This window comes from Leptopilina boulardi, unplaced genomic scaffold (genome assembly GCF_019393585.1).
Source record: "Leptopilina boulardi isolate dan_hultmark-lab unplaced genomic scaffold, ZJU_Lbou_2.1 LbouV2_337, whole genome shotgun sequence".
Taxonomy (NCBI): domain Eukaryota; kingdom Metazoa; phylum Arthropoda; class Insecta; order Hymenoptera; family Figitidae; genus Leptopilina; species Leptopilina boulardi.
Window position 1 is genome coordinate 779,126 of NW_026137904.1, and position 20,772 is coordinate 799,897.

Here is a 20,772-nt window from a genome sequence, read left to right on the forward strand (position 1 = left end):
CATTATGCAAACATAATTAATGAAGATTAAACATTATATTAACATAACAAGTTTAGTAAGATATTGAACTGTTAAAAAAAAAACGAAAAATAAAATGATTGTCAATAAAAAATTGAAAATAATTTGATCTATAAATGAAAAATTGTAATATAGTATAATTGAAAATTAAAAAAAGCAAATTAAAAGTAAAACAAGTGTTGAGTGCACAAGTTTTGTTAGGAATTATTCCAATTATTGTTATGTTAACAAATATTTTTGGTTAAATTAACAAAAAATATTTCTGTTAATAGTTTAAAAATTAAATTACATTATATATATATAACTAATTTTGTTTAATACACAATATTATTGTTTTAAGAAAAAAAAAATGGCATTTAGAAAAAATATAAAAATTAATGTATATGGGGAAGAATAAATTTTAATTGTTCAAGGTTTGAAAATTATACAAACAGAATCGATAAATTGATATATGCATTTTTATCTCATTCTTTATTTTAATGACAATGAAAATAATGTAATTATGAATACAGTGGCAACGTATATAAAATACCAAGAAAATATTTACCACCGTTAACAAATGTAATTTTCCATCAAGTACTCATATAAAATCTTTATAATTGAGAAACGTTTACAAATTATAGTCAAGTAAAAGTTGATATAATTTGCGTTATTAATTTCTTTTTACCCTTATTAAGTATTTGTTTTACAAGTTTCTTTTCTAACAACTCCAATAACAAATTTTGAACTAAAAGAAACTTGAATTAATCTTTTATTTATTTTTTTTTCAGAACGAGCAAAAAAAAGAGGAAAAATTTGAATAGAAAAAAAAACGAACTTAATTAAACTAATCAAACTCTAAAAATGAAATTTAATTAATATTAGATTGAAGTTAATACCTACATTTCAAAATAAATTATTTACAAAGAAAAAACTTTTCTATTAAAAAGCTGATTTACATTTTTTCAAAAATAAATTCTTGAAATAATATTTTCTTCTTTCTTTTACTATTTTATTCGCTTACGAATATTAACAAATGTTGTTTAATAAAAAAAGTAATAATTAATAATGTAACATCTATCAAACTAACGGAATGTCTCTTGAGAAACAAGAAAAACATTTTATAAAGAAGTCTAAAAATATTGCATAAAAAAAATATATACTTTTATAATATTTACAAATACTACTTATCGTTATCATCAGTCGAAGAATTGAAATCTTCATAGAGAACAGTAAATTTATCACATTTAGTCACTAAATCAAATGCACTGTCGTAAAAGAGAATTTCAGTTTTTAAATTCTTCAATTTTTCAATTCCATTCTTGTGAATTTTTGATGTCATTTTCTTTTTATTGTAACGAACGGCTTTTATCATTTTATCTAAAGTATAGTGCAACCAAAGAATATTTGTATATGGCTCAAATGTCTGCCAGTCGTTTCTATAATTAATTTTTGTTAATTAAATTTTTTTTGTAAATATATAAAATTATCTTGAATTCAAAAATTGTGAAAAAAAATTAAAATTACTCACCCCAATTTATCTCTCATCAGACGATAAATTTCAAATTGATATTCTCCTTCAGCGGTGAATAAAGCGGGATCCAATGCTAAATCATTAAAAATACAACAGCCCTTGTATGACATTCGTGAAAGTGTGAAATCGATAATTGCCACCTGGAAATAAATAAAAAAAAATTTATTTATTATTTTTAAACTTTGAAAATCTTCTTAATTTTGGATTCACAAATTTTTCGCCATTACCTTCAAGCCATTTGAGGGTAAATTGATTTCCAAATTTCCAAGTTTATAAGAAAATTGCGATTTTTTTGTTCTTGATATCAAAATATTTCCCCAATGCATATCTCGATGTTCAAATTCGAGACTTTGTTCTGCAACGGCCATTGCGATGGCAATCTAAACAGAAAATAAGTAGCAAAATTTATTTTAACATAATAAATAAATTAATTTTTCAACAAATTTTAAATTAACAAACCTGTAAAAAAACTGAATATGTCTCCTCGGAATTTTGAAAAACAAAAGCTTCCAAATCCTGTCCACCGTTACCAAGTTCCAATGAAATATACAATTGATCATTTTTAAACATTGATGGGCAATCGTTTTCTGACTTTTTCTCATTATCATAAGTTTGCCAGTGTTCAATTAATTTCGATGGATATTTCCCTTCAATACATTTAATATTTTTCACTTCGACAAAACTAGAGGTGTTGTACATTTCGTTAAATCGAAGATCGTGAAGTTCCCTTTAGAAATAAAATATTGACAAAATAAATCTAATTAGTAAAAAAGGAAATTTTTATTTAATTAAAAATAAACTCACTTGGCAATAACAATTTCAGAGAGAATTTCATGGAATTTCTTTTGTGGTTCTCCATTTACTAATTCATCGCCTTCAATTGGAATAATTTTTATTACTGAACTATCAGTCTCGTTATTATACAAAAACACTTCACCATAAACACCTTCGCCAATTTTTCGACAGGATTTTAAAAACCTATTAAATTGCAAATACAATATTTTTTCATTAAAACTATTTTTCAGATTTTTAAAAAATATTTTAAAAAAAATATACAAACTTTTTGGGATAGCATTGATTAAATGGCAAATACTCAGTTTGATGACATTTTTCTAAAACAACACATTTTGCAGTTGTCAAAGGTTGAGAATCGATAATTTCTTGAATAGAATCTTGTGAATGCAATAAACTCTTCTCAGGTGAAGCTGAAAAATATTTTTAAATTAATATTCACCATTCTTTTTAATATTACAAAACAATTGAAAATTCATTTAACTTACCTATGGATTTGTCATTTTCTTGAATACTTGAAACTGTTTTTGTTTGACTCGATGGAATGCCATATGCTTCTAAAAATTGTGTATCTTCATTATTGATATCAAATTTTTTAACATCAGGTACAACACGAATTGAAATTCTCTTGAATAAACGACTAGGACTAGTTGATCCAATTTGACTAAATCTTTCAATTCTCGGATATTCAACAATTCCATTTTGATCTTTAATTGGTGAATTTGAATTTGATGTTTCCTGTTCTTTTATACAACTTTGAAGATTGCCTATGGAAATAAATACAAAATTAAATGAAATATATTTAAAAAATTGCAAATTAATTCTTATGAACTATTTGCTATTTAACCTATTACCCATTTACAAATTATTCTTTCAATATTCCATATAAAAAATATAAGAAAAAATTTTCTTCCCTTTTCTTCAAAAAGTGTTCAAATAAAGAATATTAAAAAATACTTTTCAAAAAAATTAAAAATTGTAAATAAAAGTAGGAAATACTTTTTTTTTTGACAGGTTCATAAAAAATTTAAAAAAAAAACTATTTCGACTGTTTTTTTATCTTTAGAAAAAACCAATTTTTTTAAATTTTATCCTGCATTGTTGAAAGTAGAGAGTAAAAATAAAAATGAAAGAAAAGGAAAGAAATAGAGAGATGTTTTAATATTATTTTATAAATTATAAATTTAAATACCCTTTATTAATTATAGTAAAGTGAAATAAAGGAATATTTAAATTTTATATTACCTTTATTTTGCATATCCAAAATGGAAATGACGCTGTGCCTCCATTTCTTTCCTTTTCCAACAGAAAATCTGTCCACATCAGTTTGAGAATGAATATTATTTAAAATTGACAATGATCTTGCCCAAGATTTACCAGGTTTCAAAAATAAATGCTGTTCTGGTTGTGATTGTTCAATTAGTGAATTATTACTAATTGAAGAAATATTAGCATTCTTTTCAGCTTCTTTTGGAATCACTTCATCATCATCATTTATTATTTCATTCTCATTAAAATTTCTACTTTCATTTTCTGAAATATCAGAGAGCCGCCATCCCCAATTTTGATATTTTTTTCGTCGTTGCGTTATTTTTACTGAATCTTTTAATTGTTTAAGTGATTCTTTAGAATTAATTTCACTAGCATTCACAGCCTTTGTAACTATATTATTTTTGTCATTTTTATCATATATTACAGTCTCTGCATCCATTATTTCTTCTTGTGAATTTATTTGATACTGCTTAAATGGCTTTACATATTTTTCATATTGGCCTTTTTTTGTTAATGAATCATCATTCATAGAATCTTGACTACTTTTTGTCAAAGAATCATTAACTTGCCCTGAATCTTGACTAACTTTTAATGATGAATTATTATCGTCTAACACAAATTCTTGAGTATTTTTTATGGCACTTGTACTTTCAAATGAATTACCACTATCAATTGTTGAATTTTCAATAATTTGATTTGACGTTTCTTTTTTCTGGAAATATTGAGATTTTTCCATTTTTAACGGTGAAAGAATTACTGAAACTTCCAAATGAGATTTTCTTTTCACTTCATCGTCTTCTTTCAATGAGGATTCAATAATTGAAATTTCCGAATTGGATTCATTTGTATCATTAAGTGTTTTGTCTTTCTTAATTGGAGATACGTTGTTATTTATATTTTGAATTTCTGGCTCTTCATCATAATTTAAACATCTTCTTAAACTGGAATTTTCAAATTCAAGAGATTTTTCTTTTTTTTTATTTGTATCGTTAATTAATGATATATCATTTCTTGAATCCTCGACTGCAATTGAATAAACAATACTTGTGGGAATTGAAGTCATTGGTGATAATTTCTTAAGAGAAAGTTCTAATTTTCTTTCGAAACCCTTTAAATCACTTTGATTTAAAATTGACGAATTATTGTAAGATTCGGGATATTCTAATTTAGTTAATTTCACGGAAACTGATGAAAATTTCTTTAAATCTTTACTGTCTGTTGTTATTACCGAAGAGGAATTTAAATTATCATCTTGTGATTTTGTATCGTCGAAACATAAGGACATAGATTTTTCGTATTCTGGACTTTTGTTTAAAAATCTTTTAGTACCAACGTGACATCGTTCTAAGGAGACTTCTAAACTTTTATTTATCAATGTTTCTTTATTTTTTCTATCATTTATCGAGAAACTTGTATCGGTAATTGATGATGAATTTTTAGTTAAATTTGCTTTTGTTTTATCATTAGGTGGAAGTAATCTAAATTTTCTTTGCAAAGATGGTTCTTTTGAGAGTTCAGATTCATTGATAGTCTCCCATTCAATTTCTGAATAATCAGAGGAATTATTCCAATTTTCCGTATTATCTTGAAAATTTTCACTCAAATCATTTTGAAGATTGACAGTTTTTGATTTGTTAATATTTTTTAATGGAATTGATGATGGTTCTTTAAATTGATTTGATGTGATTAATTGTTTGTCAGGTGTTGAAGGAATATTTTGTTTAACTATCGGTGAGGTAATATTACTAATTTCCAAATTTAAAGGTAATGATTGTTTATGTAGATTTATATTTTTCTTTATAAAAGGAGTACTGCTAACAAAATTATTTGTAAATGAAATTGATGGTGAATTGATGCGTGTTAAATTAACACTACATTCTTTCAAAATTATTGGACTCTTGATTTCAATTGGACTATCTATTTTTGGGGGAGTTTGAACTTTTCGTAATTTTTTGACATTCTCCTTTGCTCCTATTGAATTTCTTATTAAATTTTCAAAAATTATAGCAGATCTTCTTTTCTTTTTTTCAATATTTTTAATTGATTTCTTTTTTGATTTGTTTACAATTTCATCATAACTTTCATCATTTATACTTTGAGAAATTGTATTCGATTTTTTTTCATCATTTTCCTCATTTTCTATCCTTTGCCTTTTGAAATTGTTAATAAATTTCTCTTCTGATTTTCTTTTTAAATTATTGTGAATTGTTTCAGGTAAAGAGTTTACCCTCAAACGAGATAGTTTAATTGAGCAGGGTTTTAATTTCACTATATTCTCTTGTTTCTTTGACATAATCAAATCACATTGTTTTAATAAAATTGAACACGATTTTAAATTTGAATGTTGAAATTTATTATTATTTGATTTATCATTTAAAGTATTTTCTTTTTCCGATGAAACGAAATTGAAAGAACTGTGAGTATCATCGTGGATTAATTTTTTGCTTTTAGTTTTTTTAGTTAATTGACTTTTTTTCGTTTCTTGTTCGTCAAGTAATTTGGAAGACTTCTGTTTTTCAAGACGTGAACTTTGTTTATTCAATTTTAAATTCATTTTTCGACTTTTTGCTTTATAAACGAAATCATCATCAGAATCTGATGACGATTGATTTATAAAAGAAGAATCAATGTCAGTTTCTGTATAGGAATCATAGGATATTTCTTGAACTGGTGGAGGATTTGGTTTATTTCTAAAAAAAAAACAAAAAGAATTGAAATTAAAATTATGTTTAATGTTCAAGTTTTTATTGAAAAAATTTACTCACTTGAATTCTCTTAGAATGCGATCAAAAGTTGTATCATGTGGATCCTCAAAAGTATCATTTATAATTTCTTTTTCTGTATTTTTTGTAATTTCTACAGGTTTTATAGTTGATTGGCCTTGAATTGATGAGAAATCAAGTTTCCCATTGTTCTTTCGATTGTAAGTTTTCAGGACTTTACGATACATGTTTTTAAATATAAAGAAAACAGGTATCAAATCGATAAATAACTATCACACACTAGTTGAATTCTTTTGAAATTTAAAACATTCTGTTATATCTTATAGAATAAAATAAATTTTTAACAAAATGTGCTTTTTAAAAATATTAAACATACAGATTAACTGTAAATCTATTTTTCAGTTTATAAATAGAAGCAATATTTTCATGTTTCACAATGGAATAAAGAATAATCGTTTATTAATAAAAAATGTAATAAACAAGCATCAACTGTAATTGAAATCCCATTTTGGAAAACACAGTTTATTTCACTTAGAACTTAAAATCACTATTTTTGACACAATACGTAAAAATATCTTATTTAATCACCCATTTATTGTTCGATTAATTTTGTTTTTTTTATTAAATTATAAATGAGATATAAATAATTCATTTTTTAAACAGAAAAAAAAGAAAATTAATTTTACTATCTTTGCATTTACATGGCATGCAACGGCACTTAAATTGAAGTTGGCTTTTAAAAGGTTAGTTTGCATGTTGGACAAGAAAAGTTTAAGGTTCATACGCAAAATTATTGCACATCTATTGTAGGTATGAATGTAACATTAGTTTTTTAAGAGCGACCACGCGATTAGTGAAAATGTTTTAATGTCAAAATATAAATCATTAATATTATTTTATATTTTCCATAGATTTAATAATTGTTATAACATTCCTTGATTAAGAAAAATTTAATCTAATTTAATATGAATTTATTGAAAGAAAAAAAATTTACTTGCAGGTAAGTTTGTTTTCATTTAAAACAGTTAATAATAGTGTTTTATTAATAATATTAATTAAACAATTTAATAATGCTATTATTTTGTGTTTAAAATAATGTTTCTTAATATTTTTAGGGTGAGTTCTGTGTTAAACAAAAATGTTAAAGAATTTGGTAAACAAAATATGTTTGACGAGTCAAATGAAACTTGTTGGAATTCTGATTCTGTAAGTAAGCTGTTAAATTTTTATATCTATTAGAACAAATATTAAAAAGTAGCTCGCGTTTTTTTTTTTTAGGGAACGCCACAATGGATTCTAGTAAATTTTGACGAGGAAATTGATTTATCAGAAATAGAAATAGAATTTCAAGGTGGATTTGCCGGTAAGAAATGTTCTATTGAAGCTGGAATTGATTCAAAAGATTTGTCATTAGTTGATGATTTTTTCCCTGAGGATACAAATACAATGCAACGATTTCATTTATCTGAAACAAAAAGAACTAAAGTATTTAAAATTGTTTTTCACAGTAGTACTGATTTTTTTGGTAGAATTGTTGTCTATAAACTTTTATTTCATTCCTGATAATAGATGGATTTTAATTATATATAAAATATAAAATATTTTTATTTTTAAAAAATGCTATTTATTCATTTAAAAATATTTATTTAAAAAACACTCTATTATTCCCTTAAATATTTGTCTCTTTTTTCACTTCGATCTTTTGTTTTTTTGTAAAATGTTTTATTTTTTCCTCTAAACTTTCTGTAAATGAAAAGTAAGTTATTAGATAACTGATTGAATATACAGTAAATTATTAAAATTATTTTACTAACCGCAAGTCAATCTTTTCATTAATGGAGTATAAATTTTTGATTCCACTCCACGAAGTAGACAATCACTTTGAAAATTTGTATTTTTTGTTTCTGGTAAATTCAATAGCATTGTTTTAATCATTGTCGATCTAAAAATATTGAATGACATTTTATTTAAAAGAAATTTTTTAATTAAATTCATAAATTTTTTATTTAAAAAATAAAGTCTTACTTAATTCTATGAAATGTCCATTCTTCCTGTAAGGCTTTTATAACTTCCTCTAATTCTGTTTTATCAATAAACCAATCGTTCGTTTCAAATTCACAATGAAATAAATTCAATGGTATTTCGTGAGCTAAATTGTATTGCGGTTTCTTTGGACAGTGTTCAATATTCAAAAGTTCTTGAATTACCTCAGGTTTTTCATTTCCACATCCAACTAATAGTATTACGCCCATTATACATCTAATCTGATGCCACAAAAAAGCCTGACTAGTTATTGTCAATTCACACATATCATAACCTGATGATAGTAAATTTAGATATTTAAAATTTTTTCATTGAAAAAAAAGTGTTTCTAATTAAATAAATACAATACCTGATGTTGTTTCAAGATTTTCTTTAATGGAACGTACTGAAGCCTCTAAAATTGTACGATTAAAATTAACAACACCATTTGCCACATCCATTTTACAAATATTTCTAAAATCATGACTTCCAATCATGAATTTTAATCCTTGATTCATAAGATCTAAATTTAAATTTCCCCTTGGAAAGAAATATTTGTAAGTTCTGCGTTTACAGTCAAATCTCGCGGAAATATTCTCTAATACAGGTGACCATGCGAAACATCGAATATTTTTTGGTAAAAGTCTATTTAAAATTTTACAATAAGCGAGTTCTTGATCGAGATTATTTTGATTATTTGGATCAAGTTGACTGCGAACGTCTATGGAAATAACTTGAGAAAATGCACTGACACCCTTATCAGTACGACCACATCTGTGATAATTTGATGTTTCTCTATTTTCAATGAGACAACTTTTTTTTAACGCTGCAAAAACATGATGTTCAATAGTGTCAATTGTATTTTCTTGTTCCATAAATCCATGATAGTCCCATCCAAGATAATAGAATTTTAGGAAAATATGCCTTTTGTGATGTCTAAAAAAAAAATTACAATTTACAATTTGTTTTTCTATTTCCAATAATAATGTTTTACTTACTTGGAAAAATCAAATTTTCTATTTGTAAACTCAGGCTTTTTTGATTTCTTATCAGAACTGTTTAAAGTTTTAGAAAGAATAGATTTCAATTGAAAATTATGAGCTTCCAGTTGTAAAATTTTGTCAATTAAAATCTAAAATAAGAATTAACGATATTAAAATTATTTTTAAAAAATAATTTTAATTATTAATCACAATTTTACATTAATGTCACTTACTGATTTATCGAGAATTTCCAATTCTTCACGAGTCGAATTGGAGAATTTATTTTTTTTTATTTTGACAACGTTCATTTTAGTTATAAGTTTTTAAAATTAAAAATACACATAAATATAATTAAATCATACGTTCTTAGAAAAATATAATATTTCTACAAAAAAAAAAAAAAAAAACAATTATCATTATTGTTGTGGTATTTTTATTATTTATTGTTTTTCATTGTTCAATGTTATTGTTTTATAACAACATGTCACTTTAATTTTAAGGTTATAATTTTAAATAACATTTTAATATGTCATTCACATTTATTTAATAAACTAATTACGATTGGCAGAGAAAGAAAACATTCACCAATGAAAATTGATAATGTAAAAAAGGAGGTTGGAAGTTTCACGTGAATCCGCCTTAAGATCATCATGTCAAGAAGGTTGGATTAAAAAGAAGCCTTTCCGATATATTTTTCTTCGAAGTATGTATGAATTTTGAAAATCCATATTTTTTATAACAATCGTAAATAAATTATAATAATTATTTATATTTTTATTGAAAAAACTTAATTCTTTATTTGATAAGTGCAATAGTCATTGAGAATAAAGTGAATTTTACTTTAAATTCGTAAATTTTCACTTGTGCTTCAATGAAAACAAAGTTCGGGCTGACAGTGTGACTGATATTTGATACTTTTTACTATTTTCTGTTTTAGTTGTCATCAAATTCGAAGCAACATGTCTATTAGACCGATATATAGACCTAAAATAGTCAAGAAGCGAACGAAAAAGTTCATCCGGCATCAAAGTGATCGATATGATAAACTAAAGGTAAAAAAATTTCATCAGTAATAGTACATAACCTCACTTTTCTTTATTAATTTTCTTATCGTTATTTTGCTTCTTTTGCTTATATTAAATATATATAATATAGTATTTGTGAATGAATGAAGTGACATCTAGTTTCTTAATTTCCGTTTATTGGAATAATTATTAAAAAATAAAATTTATTATAGAGAAAACAATTTTTTATATACTGTGTACTTAAATATTTTATTCTGTCAATGAAAGTTGAGAACTTTCTATTTCAACTTTTGTAAAATGTCTTTAGAAAATATATATCTATAACAATAATTTATATTTATGTTTAGAGAAACTGGCGTAAGCCTAAGGGTATTGACAACAGAGTCAGAAGGCGCTTCAAGGGTCAATATTTGATGCCCAATATCGGTTACGGAAGTAACAAAAAGACTCGTCATATGCTTCCTACTGGATTCAAAAAAGTTTTGGTTCATAACGTTAAGGTATGTAAATTATTTTGTAATTTTTGCTCTTTCTCTTGTAATTTTTGTTGTCAAATGTAATTGTTCATTTTAAAAATTGTAAGATATCAAAAAAGTAAATAATTTTTTATTTTATAATTGCAATAATTAATTGAAAATTGTTTTTTTCAGGAATTGGAAGTTCTGATGATGCAGAATAGAAAATTCTGCGCTGAAATCGCGCACGCAGTTAGCAGTAAAAAACGAAAAACAATTGTAGAACGCGCTCAACAACTTTCAATCCGCGTTACGAATCCAAACGCTCGTTTACGTTCCGAGGAGAACGAATAAATATTTGCTTTTTTACAAATATAATTATAATTAAAAAAAAAAATATACGTTTTCTTTTCTTACAGAAATCCTTTACATATTGTATGCGTCGTTTATTAAATGGTAGATAATTTTTAAATACTTTTGATTAATAGAAAATATGCAAATTTATAATTAGCAAAAATTTCAATTTAATTTTTTCATTTCTATTATAGTAATTTTAAAATAATCTGGAAATTTTATTATTTATAAACGTTTGTTTAGTTTATATTATTAATTTTTTTGCATTAAAAATAAATAAGCTACATTTATTTTTTAAGTGAAAGAAAATTTAAATTACCCGCCAAATGGTTATTTAAAAATCAGAGATACCAACGTAACTTAATAAGAAATCATTGTTACCAATCTCAAATGTCAATCTCTGATTTTCAGAGTTTTTGTTTTCAGTTGAGTTAGTTATTTGACGTGACTTTGAAATTTTGCTAAAAATTCAATAAAAATATGGATGAAAAACCACTCAATCAACGGTCAACAGAAAATTCAGGTTTTTATTCTTCCTCAGGACTTTAATACACATTTTCTTAAAGGCAATTAGTAATCTTTATTTTATTACAGAAATCAATCAAGATGAACTCATTTTACAGCAACAGAGACGTATCGAAAAAGAGGTTAGTGGCTCTTATAAAAAAAAACGTATATATAATTTTTCTCACCATTAATTTTAATCATTAAAAAATCAATTATTGTAGATAAAAATGTGTCTGAAAAAATTAATCCATTTTTTATAGGTTAAAATTAATTTTGCGTATGTCATAATTTTCGGTTGAATATATTTTTATTCCCTTTAGAATTATTTTCAAATTTAATCATTGTGTCAATAAATATGAAGTTGATAATTTTTTTTTTTATTTTTAATATTTGGATATTTAAAGAAATTTATTTTTGTCATTTGACAGATTTCGGAAACAATAGCGCTTGTCGGTGAAAAAGAATCTTTAAAGGCACTTGAAAGTGAATACGCTGAAGATGAAGTTTATCTGTCAAAAGCAAAGATTTTGGGTGAAAAATATTCATATTTTCGAAGAACGAGGCCAGATGGGAATTGTTTCTTTCGGGCGTTTAGTTATGCTTATCTTGAGAGGTTGATTAGCAATAAAGAGGAGTATGAAAAATTTAGAGAACTTGCATTAAACAGTAAAGATAATCTAGTGTCTTTAGGATTTCCTCAATTTACTGTTGAAGATTTTCACGATACGGTGAGTAATTATTTTACATTTCTTAAAAGTAACGGAAAATAAAAAAAAAAAAATAAACTACATCCTGTAGAAACAAAACCTTTTTCTTTATAAAACTTTTGTTATCTAGCTCAAATTCTTCAAATAAATAACGATATTTTTTTTTTAAATGGAAAATTTTAATTGTTACAGTTTATGGAAGTAATTGATAGAGTTGGAGGAGGTACCGAAGCAAGTTACGAAGAATTGCATAAACTCTTTAATGAACAAGGTCATTCAGATTATGTTGTCGTTTACCTTAGGTTAATAACATCTGGTCATTTACAACGAGAGGGTGAATTTTTTCAAAATTTCATCGAGGGAGATCGTACCGTTAAGGATTTTTGTCATCAGGTGAGTTTCAATTTTCTTTCTCTATATTAAATTTTTCTTAAAATTCTAAAAAAAATGGGAAAACGTTGACGTAACGAAAATTATATTTAATAGAAAAAATTCACTTTTAGGAGGTAGAACCAATGTTTAAAGAATCAGATCATATTCATATAATTGCAATGAGTACGGCACTTGGTACGGGAGTACGAGTTAAATATATGGATAGAGGTGCAGAAAAAGAAGTAATAGCTCATGATTTTCCCGAAAATGCCACACCATCAGTTCATTTACTTTATCGTCCAGGTCATTATGATATTCTTTATCCCTGATGATTCTTGGTCTACTTATTATTTCATTATTATATGAATTGGACAATTGTGTATCTCCTATTTTTAATTATACAAAAGAAAATACCTCAAGCGTGTTTAAACTTCTGATACGTAAAGAGAAAATTCTAGGAATTTTTGAAATTTTAAATGAATAGAAGGTGTATGGATCCCAAAGTGCTGTTTACTTCCGGCAACACTATTGCCTGGAAGTTTCTTTTCTTTTTTTATTTCTTTTTCTTCATGTGAAAAAAAACACAAGACTTTTTTTTTTTGATTTTGCTTGTGATGTGTCTAATTTTTTCCTCCATTTCTTTTGCATAAAAATAGATTATAATCTTAACTTTATAAATATAATAGAAATAGAGAAAAGAAAATGTTTGTTTTGCTGTTAAAAAAAAAAAAAAAAGAAATATTATTTTGTGTGATAAGTGCGATAAGTAATTCTGAATGAAAGTGAAATACTTATGAATATACACATCTCTGAATACTGTCATTTTTGTAATTTCGCGTGAGAAGTTCGATCCTAAATTTATGATTACAATAATTGTACTTTGGAAAAAAAAAACATTTTTTTATTGAGCGTGTCTATTATCAAATAAAAATACTTGCCAATTATATTGTGTTTAATTTCATAAATAATTTTATTAAAATAAAAATGTGTGAATTTCTAAAATAGAAATATTGAACTTCTCATGCATATGATTAAAAAATTTTTTCTCAGTGACATTATGAAATGAAAAATTTTTTTTTTCACTTAGCTAAACATATTTTATTAGTTTTTTAAATGAAGAATGGAAAAATTAATAATAACAGATCATGTAAAATGGAGTATAAATACTGCATTAACTAACGTCAATAAATGGCAAATTATACACGTATAATTTGCAAATTTTATTTCTGTCATATATTTTTTCTACAAAATATCTTTTAAAAAATAATAAATGTAAAATATTTGAGATTTTTACACATTAAAAATATTTTAAATGTGCCCGCGCTTTTTTGTAAAATCAGGTGACTTCTATTACACATGCGCAGTTGGGTTTTGTAAGAGCAGTTGGCAACCATGCTTATTGACAACAATAAGCAGAAGACAAGTTCAAACGAAAACCCACGTTTATTTACTGAAAGCGGCTAAAGAATTCGATTAACAAAGAAGAAATTTATAAAGAAATAAAAGAAAACAATTAAATTGCTTTTGATTGTTCAATTGAAAACAAGAAAGAAATCGAACAGGGGAAAAAAAGAAAATGCAGGAATATTGGCATCAAGGTCACTCATTAATAACAAGGAAGTGAAAAAAAAAACTCTCGTTCATTGATACAATATAATAAACTCAAAGATAAAATGGGATTTGCGATAAATTCATCAGATGACAATGAATCAGAAATCGAGGCGAATTTACCCATATCAAATATAAAACCAACAAACATTACAAATTTCACAAACGAAGAAACGATTATTCATTATTCTCAGTTATTTTCTAATATTAATATTCCTGAAGCACTAATAAATGATATTGAGACAAAAGAAAATGAAATGAATCAAAAAGACCCATTAGATGTTGAAAATAATATTCAAGAGAGCATTAATAAGGAATTGTTTCAATTCAACAATAATGAAGAGGCACTTGAATTTACAATTCCTCCACTTGTTGATATTAGTTCACCAGAGAAAGAAATTCCAAAAGCTCCTAATCTCATTCCAATTTCGGCTCTCAAAAAAAAGCCGTCATTGAGTTTACTTTTTAGAAATTATCCAGATGATTTGAATTATTCGGATAGCGAAAATAAGGATTCATCGTTACCTAAACTATTTTTAAGACCCGGTTATATGAATACAGAAAATGAGACAATCAATTCGGATGTTGCTACAATAGATAGTGATTCATTCTACAAAATCGAAAATTTTTTAAGTTTTTCTAATCCCACAGAAGCTGAGAATAATAATACTTTTGTAAGTTGTATTTCTTTATCTAATTTCGTTAATTGTTTATTCTTAAATATATTTAGTAATTATAAAAACTTGTTCAATATTTTGTTTCAGGTCAGTTCTTCGTCAATGCAAAATAATTATTTACCATTAATGAGTCCGACAAATTTCGAAACATACATAGACGATCAACAAAATACAAATTTACAATGTGAAAATTTAACAACTATTTCCTTAGCTGAACCAACGATTTTAAATTTAACATCAAAACCTCTAGACTTGACTCCCGTTACATTTGAAAATAATAATATCACTTTCATTAATGCATATGATGGAAAAAAAAAATTTAAATGCACTTCTTGTCCATTTGAAACAAATAATCAACCTGAACTTAATTGGCATCTAATTTTAACACATTCCAATGAATCTGAAAATGATATTGAAATGGTGTATGAAAAAATAAACAATACGGAAAAAATAATCGAACCATTTGATATGACACAAACTAAACATATTCCGGAAATTATTATTGAAGAGAATTTAGTTTCTGAGATTTCTAATTTTCCAATAAATGAAGAAGTGGGAAAATTTGGTCCTTATGGAAATCCCGATAAAATTTACTATGTATGCACAATTTGCAAATATCGACGAGAATTTAGAACAATGTATAAACAAACAATGAGACAACATCTTTACAGAGAATTAAGATATTTCAGGTAAGAACATTGACAACCGAAACTGATTAGTAATTAGTTTTATTAATTTTTTTTTATTTATTTCAGATATCAATGTCATGGTTGTGAATATAAATCACTCAACAAGCTGTCTATGAAACTTCATTGCAAAAGAACGAATAAAATACACAATGGTCAAATTGCAAAATTCTCACCTTTACCAATAAACAATGAGATCGAGAAATGGGTTTCCATGGCATTGAAGTGTCAAACGGATAAAATTAAAAACTACGTAGACTCCTTACCTGAAAATTTAAATGAATTGAAAAAATCTTCAAACATTTCTAAATCGCCAATTAAACATTCACAAAATTCCTCATTGATTAATATTGATTCAGAGGTCATTGACATCAGTGATGACAATTGTAAGTAGCAATAATATTAATTTTGTATTAAATTAAATTATAAGCATTAATATTTTCACTGTATTAAAAATATGTTTAGATAAAAAAAAAAAATTTTGCACTTATTTTTCAGATGATAAAATAGATTATGTTTTTAAATGTAAATATTGTTGGTTGGAATTTCAAAGCGAAAATGAAGTCATATTACATGTGACGGAGCAACACTTGAAGAAATAACACCTAAAAATGTAAGTATCATGTATTTAAGAATTTTCAAAAAAAGTTTTCTTATATATTTTTGTAATCCATTATTATTAGGAAAAACTAATTGTTCTGCAAATGTTTCATTTATTAAGTATAAAAAGTGTTAATTCCTTTTTAAAAGAGATTTTATGTAACTAAATCAAATTTAGTTGATTTTTTTTTCTCAATAAAGATGTAAAATTTCTTTGAAATTATCAAATCTATTTCAACTGATAACTTCCACGGCAAATGCGCAAGTGCGTTTTTTAAGAAATGTTGGTAACCATGCTTATGGACAACAATAAGTAAAAGACAAATTCATCAAAACTCGAAAACAATAAAAAAAAATCAAAGAATAAAAATGAAGGAAAATAGTTCTTGTGAAAATTAATTTTCTACAGAAAGAAAATTTAAAAGCCAAATACCAAATAATGTAAGAAATATTTTTTTTATTAAGCTTGAACGATACAAATTGTTCGATTATCAATTAAAATTTATTAAAACGTGTGTAAAAGCTGTAAAGAATGTGACGAAAATGTGAAATGCGAAAAATTTAATGCGGTTTTTAATACAAAAATCTCGTTAGCCTTTTAAAGATGATAGTCCTGCTCTCATTATTTCATCCACAAGGAGGAGATTGCTGGCAATAACAGTACTAAAAAAAAAGAGGAAAATTTATATCATAATAAAATTAATATATTATTTTGTTGAAAAAAACATCGAATTTTAAAAATATTTAAATTCGCATCTTACCAGGAATTAACGATTTGTTTTTTAACGATATAATTATCGTAGATTCCAGCATCCGCGGGTTTCAGTGCCTCCCCTGACGAAAGATCTAAACCAACAGCTTCACCTAGAACCTTTGACTCTTCAAGAAGTTTTACAATACTGTCTTGAGCATCAAATCCACTATTCACGGCTATAAACAAAAAAACAAAAACAAAATTAAATTATAAAAATAATATATTATTTAAGTAATCTTATATATAATTGATCAGAAAAACTCACCAAGTATTTTAGGAATAATAAGCAAAGCATCGGCGTAAGCTTGAACACCCAATCTCTGTTTGCCTTTGACTTCATCTTTGAATTGATGCAAAGTTCGACTTGCAGCAATTTCAAATGCTCCCGCACCCGGTATCACTGCCCGATCATCGATTGCATTTTTGATTGCTCTCAAACCATCACGAACTGCGTCTTTTAATTGAATCAATGTGTACTTATTCGGTCCCTATTTGAATCACAAAAACATTTATAAATATACATTTTTTAAAATTAATTCTTATTAGACAATATTATTTACTTTTAATAAAACAGTGACTGAAGTTGGTTTCTTGCATTCTTCAACGAACGTATATTTAGTTTCTCCCTGAAAAAAAGAAAATTTTATTATTCAATACTGAATACTATTAATATTTATGATTATTAAAAATGAAAAACTAACCAAAACGTGTTCGTAGACAAGTCCAGCCCAACCGAGATGTTCTTCCGCTAAATCATCAACGGAATTCATTGCAACACCACCGCAAGCAAGAGCTAAACGTTCCATATTTCTACGCTTGGCACGACGTAATGCCACAATATTTTCCTTGGCAAACATATCCAATGATGGTGGATCAATACCCTTTTGATTAATAATCACAAATGATTTATCAGTTCCATTACAAAGTTTTCTCTTCAGTTCAATGATTTTTTTCACTCGATTATCGATAAATTCACGTTCAGCTGCCACGAGTTTTTCACGTTCAGCAGCCGATTTGTAGAAGAAACCACTGTTTACCTATGAAAAAGAAATATTTTCACAAAATTAATTTTCTTCAAATTATCATTTTCATTCTAAATTATGAAAAATTTACCTCGCTTTTCTCATATTCTAAACTGACATTGCAAGTCAATATATAAGCATTTTCAACTTTTTTTGGCATATCCGGATGTCTGGCACCATGATCCATAACAATTCCCCTCACAAGAGTTGTATCAGATGCTGTTCTATGTTGCATCTCCATAATTTCAACCATATGCAAATCAATTTGATCATTTGGTTGTTTAATAGCTAAAACAGCATCAACACAAATTTCCGTCAATTTATCAGCAATAGTTGGATGAATTTTAGTTCTCAGTGAAGTTCTAGCGACGTCCATTAAAAGATCACGTGAAGGTTCGCCGGCAATTTTCAATGAATCAAGAATTTGAAGAGTTTTTACTCTTGCCAAATCGAAACCTTCGGTTAAGACACGAGGATGCAATCCCTCGGCAATATAAAGTTCGGCTTGTTTTAATAGTTCAGCAATTAATAGAACTGTGCTGGTGGTACCATCTCCTGTCATATCATCTTGTGCCGTTGATGCACGAGCAATTAAAGAAGCAGTTGGATGTTGAATTTGCATCTCTTGCAGAAGAACATTGCCGTCCTTGGTAATTTTAATATCACCTGCTCCCGAAACTAACCTATTGAAAGAATTAAAATTGTTTTTCATTTATATACAATTGAGAACATTGTCTACTCCTTAGAAATTGTCCTTTATTCACAAGATTGTAAAATTTTTAAGATTACCATAAAAGGAGATTTTACTGAGAACAAGCCGGGGGGAGGGAGAGAGATGACAATAGTCAAGCACATGTTAATCAATGATTCAAAGGGCTAATAATTTTCAAATAAAATCAAATTGAATTACTCATAATATTAAAATAACAAAATACTTACATTTTCATTGTTCCTTTAGGCCCTAAATTAGTTTTCATTACATCTTGAATACCTTTTCCAGCCGAAACATTAATTGCCAGAGCTTGAGCAGCTCTTGCAAATTCAGCTTTGGGATTTAATAAACTGATAGCTGACATTTTTGTTCAATGAGCTTTGATAGAAACAGAAAAAAGGAGATTATCGATTTATTACAATACAAAATGCTTCCTTGATATGAAATAAATTAAGAAAAAGGAGAATAAACAATCGACGAGAGAAAAATTAACTCACATGGACGTCGTTTATGTCGTTAAGTCGAATTCACAAGCTGTCAATTGTTTAACTTTTATACACATGTGAAATGAATTTTAATTGGTTGGACAACTTTTGGTCTTATTAAAAGTAACCAATCAAAAGTATTTTTATTGTATGTAGCTTAAGGGAAAAGTTTGAAATATTTCCGCACGTGAGAATTTTTGACATTTTCATATACAATATTTTGAGGTTAGATGTAAAAAATTTTTGTGTTATATATACAAAAAAACGTGATTAAAATATATCCAGCATAAATACCGGATAATGACACTTGCCCTGCGATCTTTCCTTTTATTAAGGAAATTAAATCAACATTTACCATCAATAATTAATACAACAAATTACACAAATTTTCATTTACATACAACTCCAAGTAAGTAGTCAGGTATTTTCTTTTAAAAATAAATACGGCGCGAAAAAAATTTCCACTTTCGTTTTCTTTTTTCTGAAGAAATTGTTAATTTTTTGATTTATATTTATTTTTAAGGGTACTGTCATGGAGAATTTGAAATGCAGGATCCTAAATCAGAGGATGAAGTGTGGGTAAACTTATTTCTTATTTATTTTATTATTATATTAATTTTATTAAATACTTTGATTTTTTTGCATTTAGAAGTATTTAGATTAATTTTAATAATAAAATAAACGTGGGTAACTAATGTCTATATTTAGTTGAATATTTGATAATGTAAAATTTATTTTCAGGGTTAACGTAACATTTATAGATAAAACAGGCAAAAAAGTACCAATTCGAGGAAAAATTGGTGATAATGTTTTATATCTAGCTCATAGGCATGAGATAGAAATGGAAGGAGCTTGTGAAGCTTCTTTAGCTTGTACAACGTGTCACGTGTACGTTAATCATGATTATTTAGATAAACTTCCACCAGCAAAGGAAGAGGAAGATGATCTGTTGGATATAGCTCCATTTTTAAAAGAAAATTCAAGATTAGGTAATATTTTCTCTCTATTAAAAAAAAAAAAAAGTTACGATTATTTAAATAATAAATATAAAATATATTTTATTTAGGATGTCAAATAATTTTAACCAAGGAATTAGATGGTTTAGAATTGGAATTGCCTCAAGCGACTAGAAATTTTTATGTTGATGGACACACACCAACTCCACATTAAGTGATAATAATACTGAGACGTTACAAATAAATAATTGTACATAAATATTGTTCATAAGAATACAATTATTAACAATAAGAATATTGTATCATTCACAAGGTAAGTTTTCACAAAGAAAATTATTTTAAAAATTCTATAATTTTATAAACTATAATAATTAATAGGAAAGGGAAATAAAAAAAAAAAAAGTATCCACATTTTAAAGGAATAGACATATTTTTATTTTCCTCTTAAAATGATTCATCATTTTGAAATTGTGTTTAAAGAAGGTATACTGTATATACTGGAAAAAGAAAACAAATTTCAAGTTTTTCA

At 26.0% G+C, this 20,772-nt stretch overlaps 8 protein-coding genes across 10 annotated transcripts; 5 read left to right on the forward strand and 3 right to left on the reverse strand.

The window, feature by feature from the left end:
* Positions 1–862: 862 nt before the first annotated feature.
* On the reverse strand, positions 863–7,020 carry LOC127285619 (uncharacterized protein MAL13P1.304). The gene is made up of 9 exons (XM_051311733.1): positions 6,361–7,020; positions 3,569–6,285; positions 2,812–3,090; positions 2,592–2,736; positions 2,336–2,509; positions 1,991–2,258; positions 1,759–1,911; positions 1,529–1,671; positions 863–1,436 (listed from the first exon to the last, which is right to left on the reverse strand). Exons 1-9 carry the CDS (start codon positions 6,543–6,545, stop codon positions 1,181–1,183), a joined length of 4,320 nt encoding a protein of 1,439 aa, XP_051167690.1. The 5' UTR covers positions 6,546–7,020; the 3' UTR covers positions 863–1,180.
* Positions 7,021–7,135: 115 nt separating this feature from the next.
* On the forward strand, positions 7,136–7,881 carry LOC127285624 (nuclear receptor 2C2-associated protein). Its single transcript, XM_051311739.1, has 3 exons — positions 7,136–7,318; positions 7,434–7,524; positions 7,597–7,881. Exons 1-3 carry the CDS (start codon positions 7,284–7,286, stop codon positions 7,879–7,881), a joined length of 411 nt encoding a protein of 136 aa, XP_051167696.1. The 5' UTR covers positions 7,136–7,283.
* On the reverse strand, positions 7,850–9,815 carry LOC127285623 (tRNA pseudouridine(38/39) synthase). Its single transcript, XM_051311738.1, has 6 exons — positions 9,557–9,815; positions 9,339–9,472; positions 8,711–9,276; positions 8,344–8,635; positions 8,133–8,260; positions 7,850–8,061 (listed from the first exon to the last, which is right to left on the reverse strand). The coding sequence occupies exons 1-6, from the start codon at positions 9,629–9,631 to the stop codon at positions 7,988–7,990; spliced, it is 1,269 nt and encodes a 422-aa protein (XP_051167695.1). The 5' UTR covers positions 9,632–9,815; the 3' UTR covers positions 7,850–7,987.
* Positions 9,816–9,873: 58 nt separating this feature from the next.
* On the forward strand, positions 9,874–11,455 carry LOC127285626 (60S ribosomal protein L32). Of its 2 annotated transcripts, none has more exons than XM_051311740.1 (4): positions 9,874–10,026; positions 10,261–10,375; positions 10,696–10,848; positions 10,999–11,455. In XM_051311740.1, the coding sequence occupies exons 2-4, from the start codon at positions 10,283–10,285 to the stop codon at positions 11,155–11,157; spliced, it is 405 nt and encodes a 134-aa protein (XP_051167697.1). In that variant the 5' UTR covers positions 9,874–10,026; positions 10,261–10,282; the 3' UTR covers positions 11,158–11,455. The 2 variants fall into 2 exon arrangements, with proteins under 2 accessions (XP_051167697.1, XP_051167698.1); XM_051311741.1 differs by lacking the exon at positions 9,874–10,026 and adding an exon at positions 10,029–10,067.
* A 78-nt stretch (positions 11,456–11,533) lies between these two features.
* On the forward strand, positions 11,534–13,966 carry LOC127285636 (ubiquitin thioesterase otubain-like). Its single transcript, XM_051311756.1, has 5 exons — positions 11,534–11,680; positions 11,752–11,804; positions 12,093–12,392; positions 12,564–12,764; positions 12,875–13,966. Exons 1-5 carry the CDS (start codon positions 11,638–11,640, stop codon positions 13,070–13,072), a joined length of 795 nt encoding a protein of 264 aa, XP_051167713.1. The 5' UTR covers positions 11,534–11,637; the 3' UTR covers positions 13,073–13,966.
* Positions 13,967–14,115: 149 nt separating this feature from the next.
* LOC127285630 (uncharacterized) lies at positions 14,116–16,534 on the forward strand. Its single transcript, XM_051311747.1, has 4 exons — positions 14,116–15,025; positions 15,116–15,717; positions 15,784–16,100; positions 16,213–16,534. Exons 1-4 carry the CDS (start codon positions 14,417–14,419, stop codon positions 16,314–16,316), a joined length of 1,632 nt encoding a protein of 543 aa, XP_051167704.1. The 5' UTR covers positions 14,116–14,416; the 3' UTR covers positions 16,317–16,534.
* A 217-nt stretch (positions 16,535–16,751) lies between these two features.
* On the reverse strand, positions 16,752–19,430 carry LOC127285631 (T-complex protein 1 subunit zeta). 2 transcript variants are annotated; one of them, XM_051311749.1, is made up of 8 exons: positions 19,300–19,430; positions 19,030–19,180; positions 18,182–18,773; positions 17,770–18,105; positions 17,629–17,694; positions 17,334–17,556; positions 17,076–17,244; positions 16,752–16,977 (listed from the first exon to the last, which is right to left on the reverse strand). In XM_051311749.1, exons 2-8 carry the CDS (start codon positions 19,164–19,166, stop codon positions 16,905–16,907), a joined length of 1,596 nt encoding a protein of 531 aa, XP_051167706.1. In that variant the 5' UTR covers positions 19,167–19,180; positions 19,300–19,430; the 3' UTR covers positions 16,752–16,904. The 2 variants fall into 2 exon arrangements, with proteins under 2 accessions (XP_051167706.1, XP_051167705.1); XM_051311748.1 differs by having other exon boundaries at positions 19,030–19,329.
* Positions 19,431–19,481: 51 nt separating this feature from the next.
* Positions 19,482–20,506, forward strand: LOC127285637 (adrenodoxin-like protein 1, mitochondrial). The gene is made up of 4 exons (XM_051311757.1): positions 19,482–19,696; positions 19,811–19,862; positions 20,029–20,276; positions 20,354–20,506. The coding sequence occupies exons 1-4, from the start codon at positions 19,588–19,590 to the stop codon at positions 20,455–20,457; spliced, it is 513 nt and encodes a 170-aa protein (XP_051167714.1). The 5' UTR covers positions 19,482–19,587; the 3' UTR covers positions 20,458–20,506.
* The last annotated feature ends 266 nt before the right edge of the window (positions 20,507–20,772 follow it).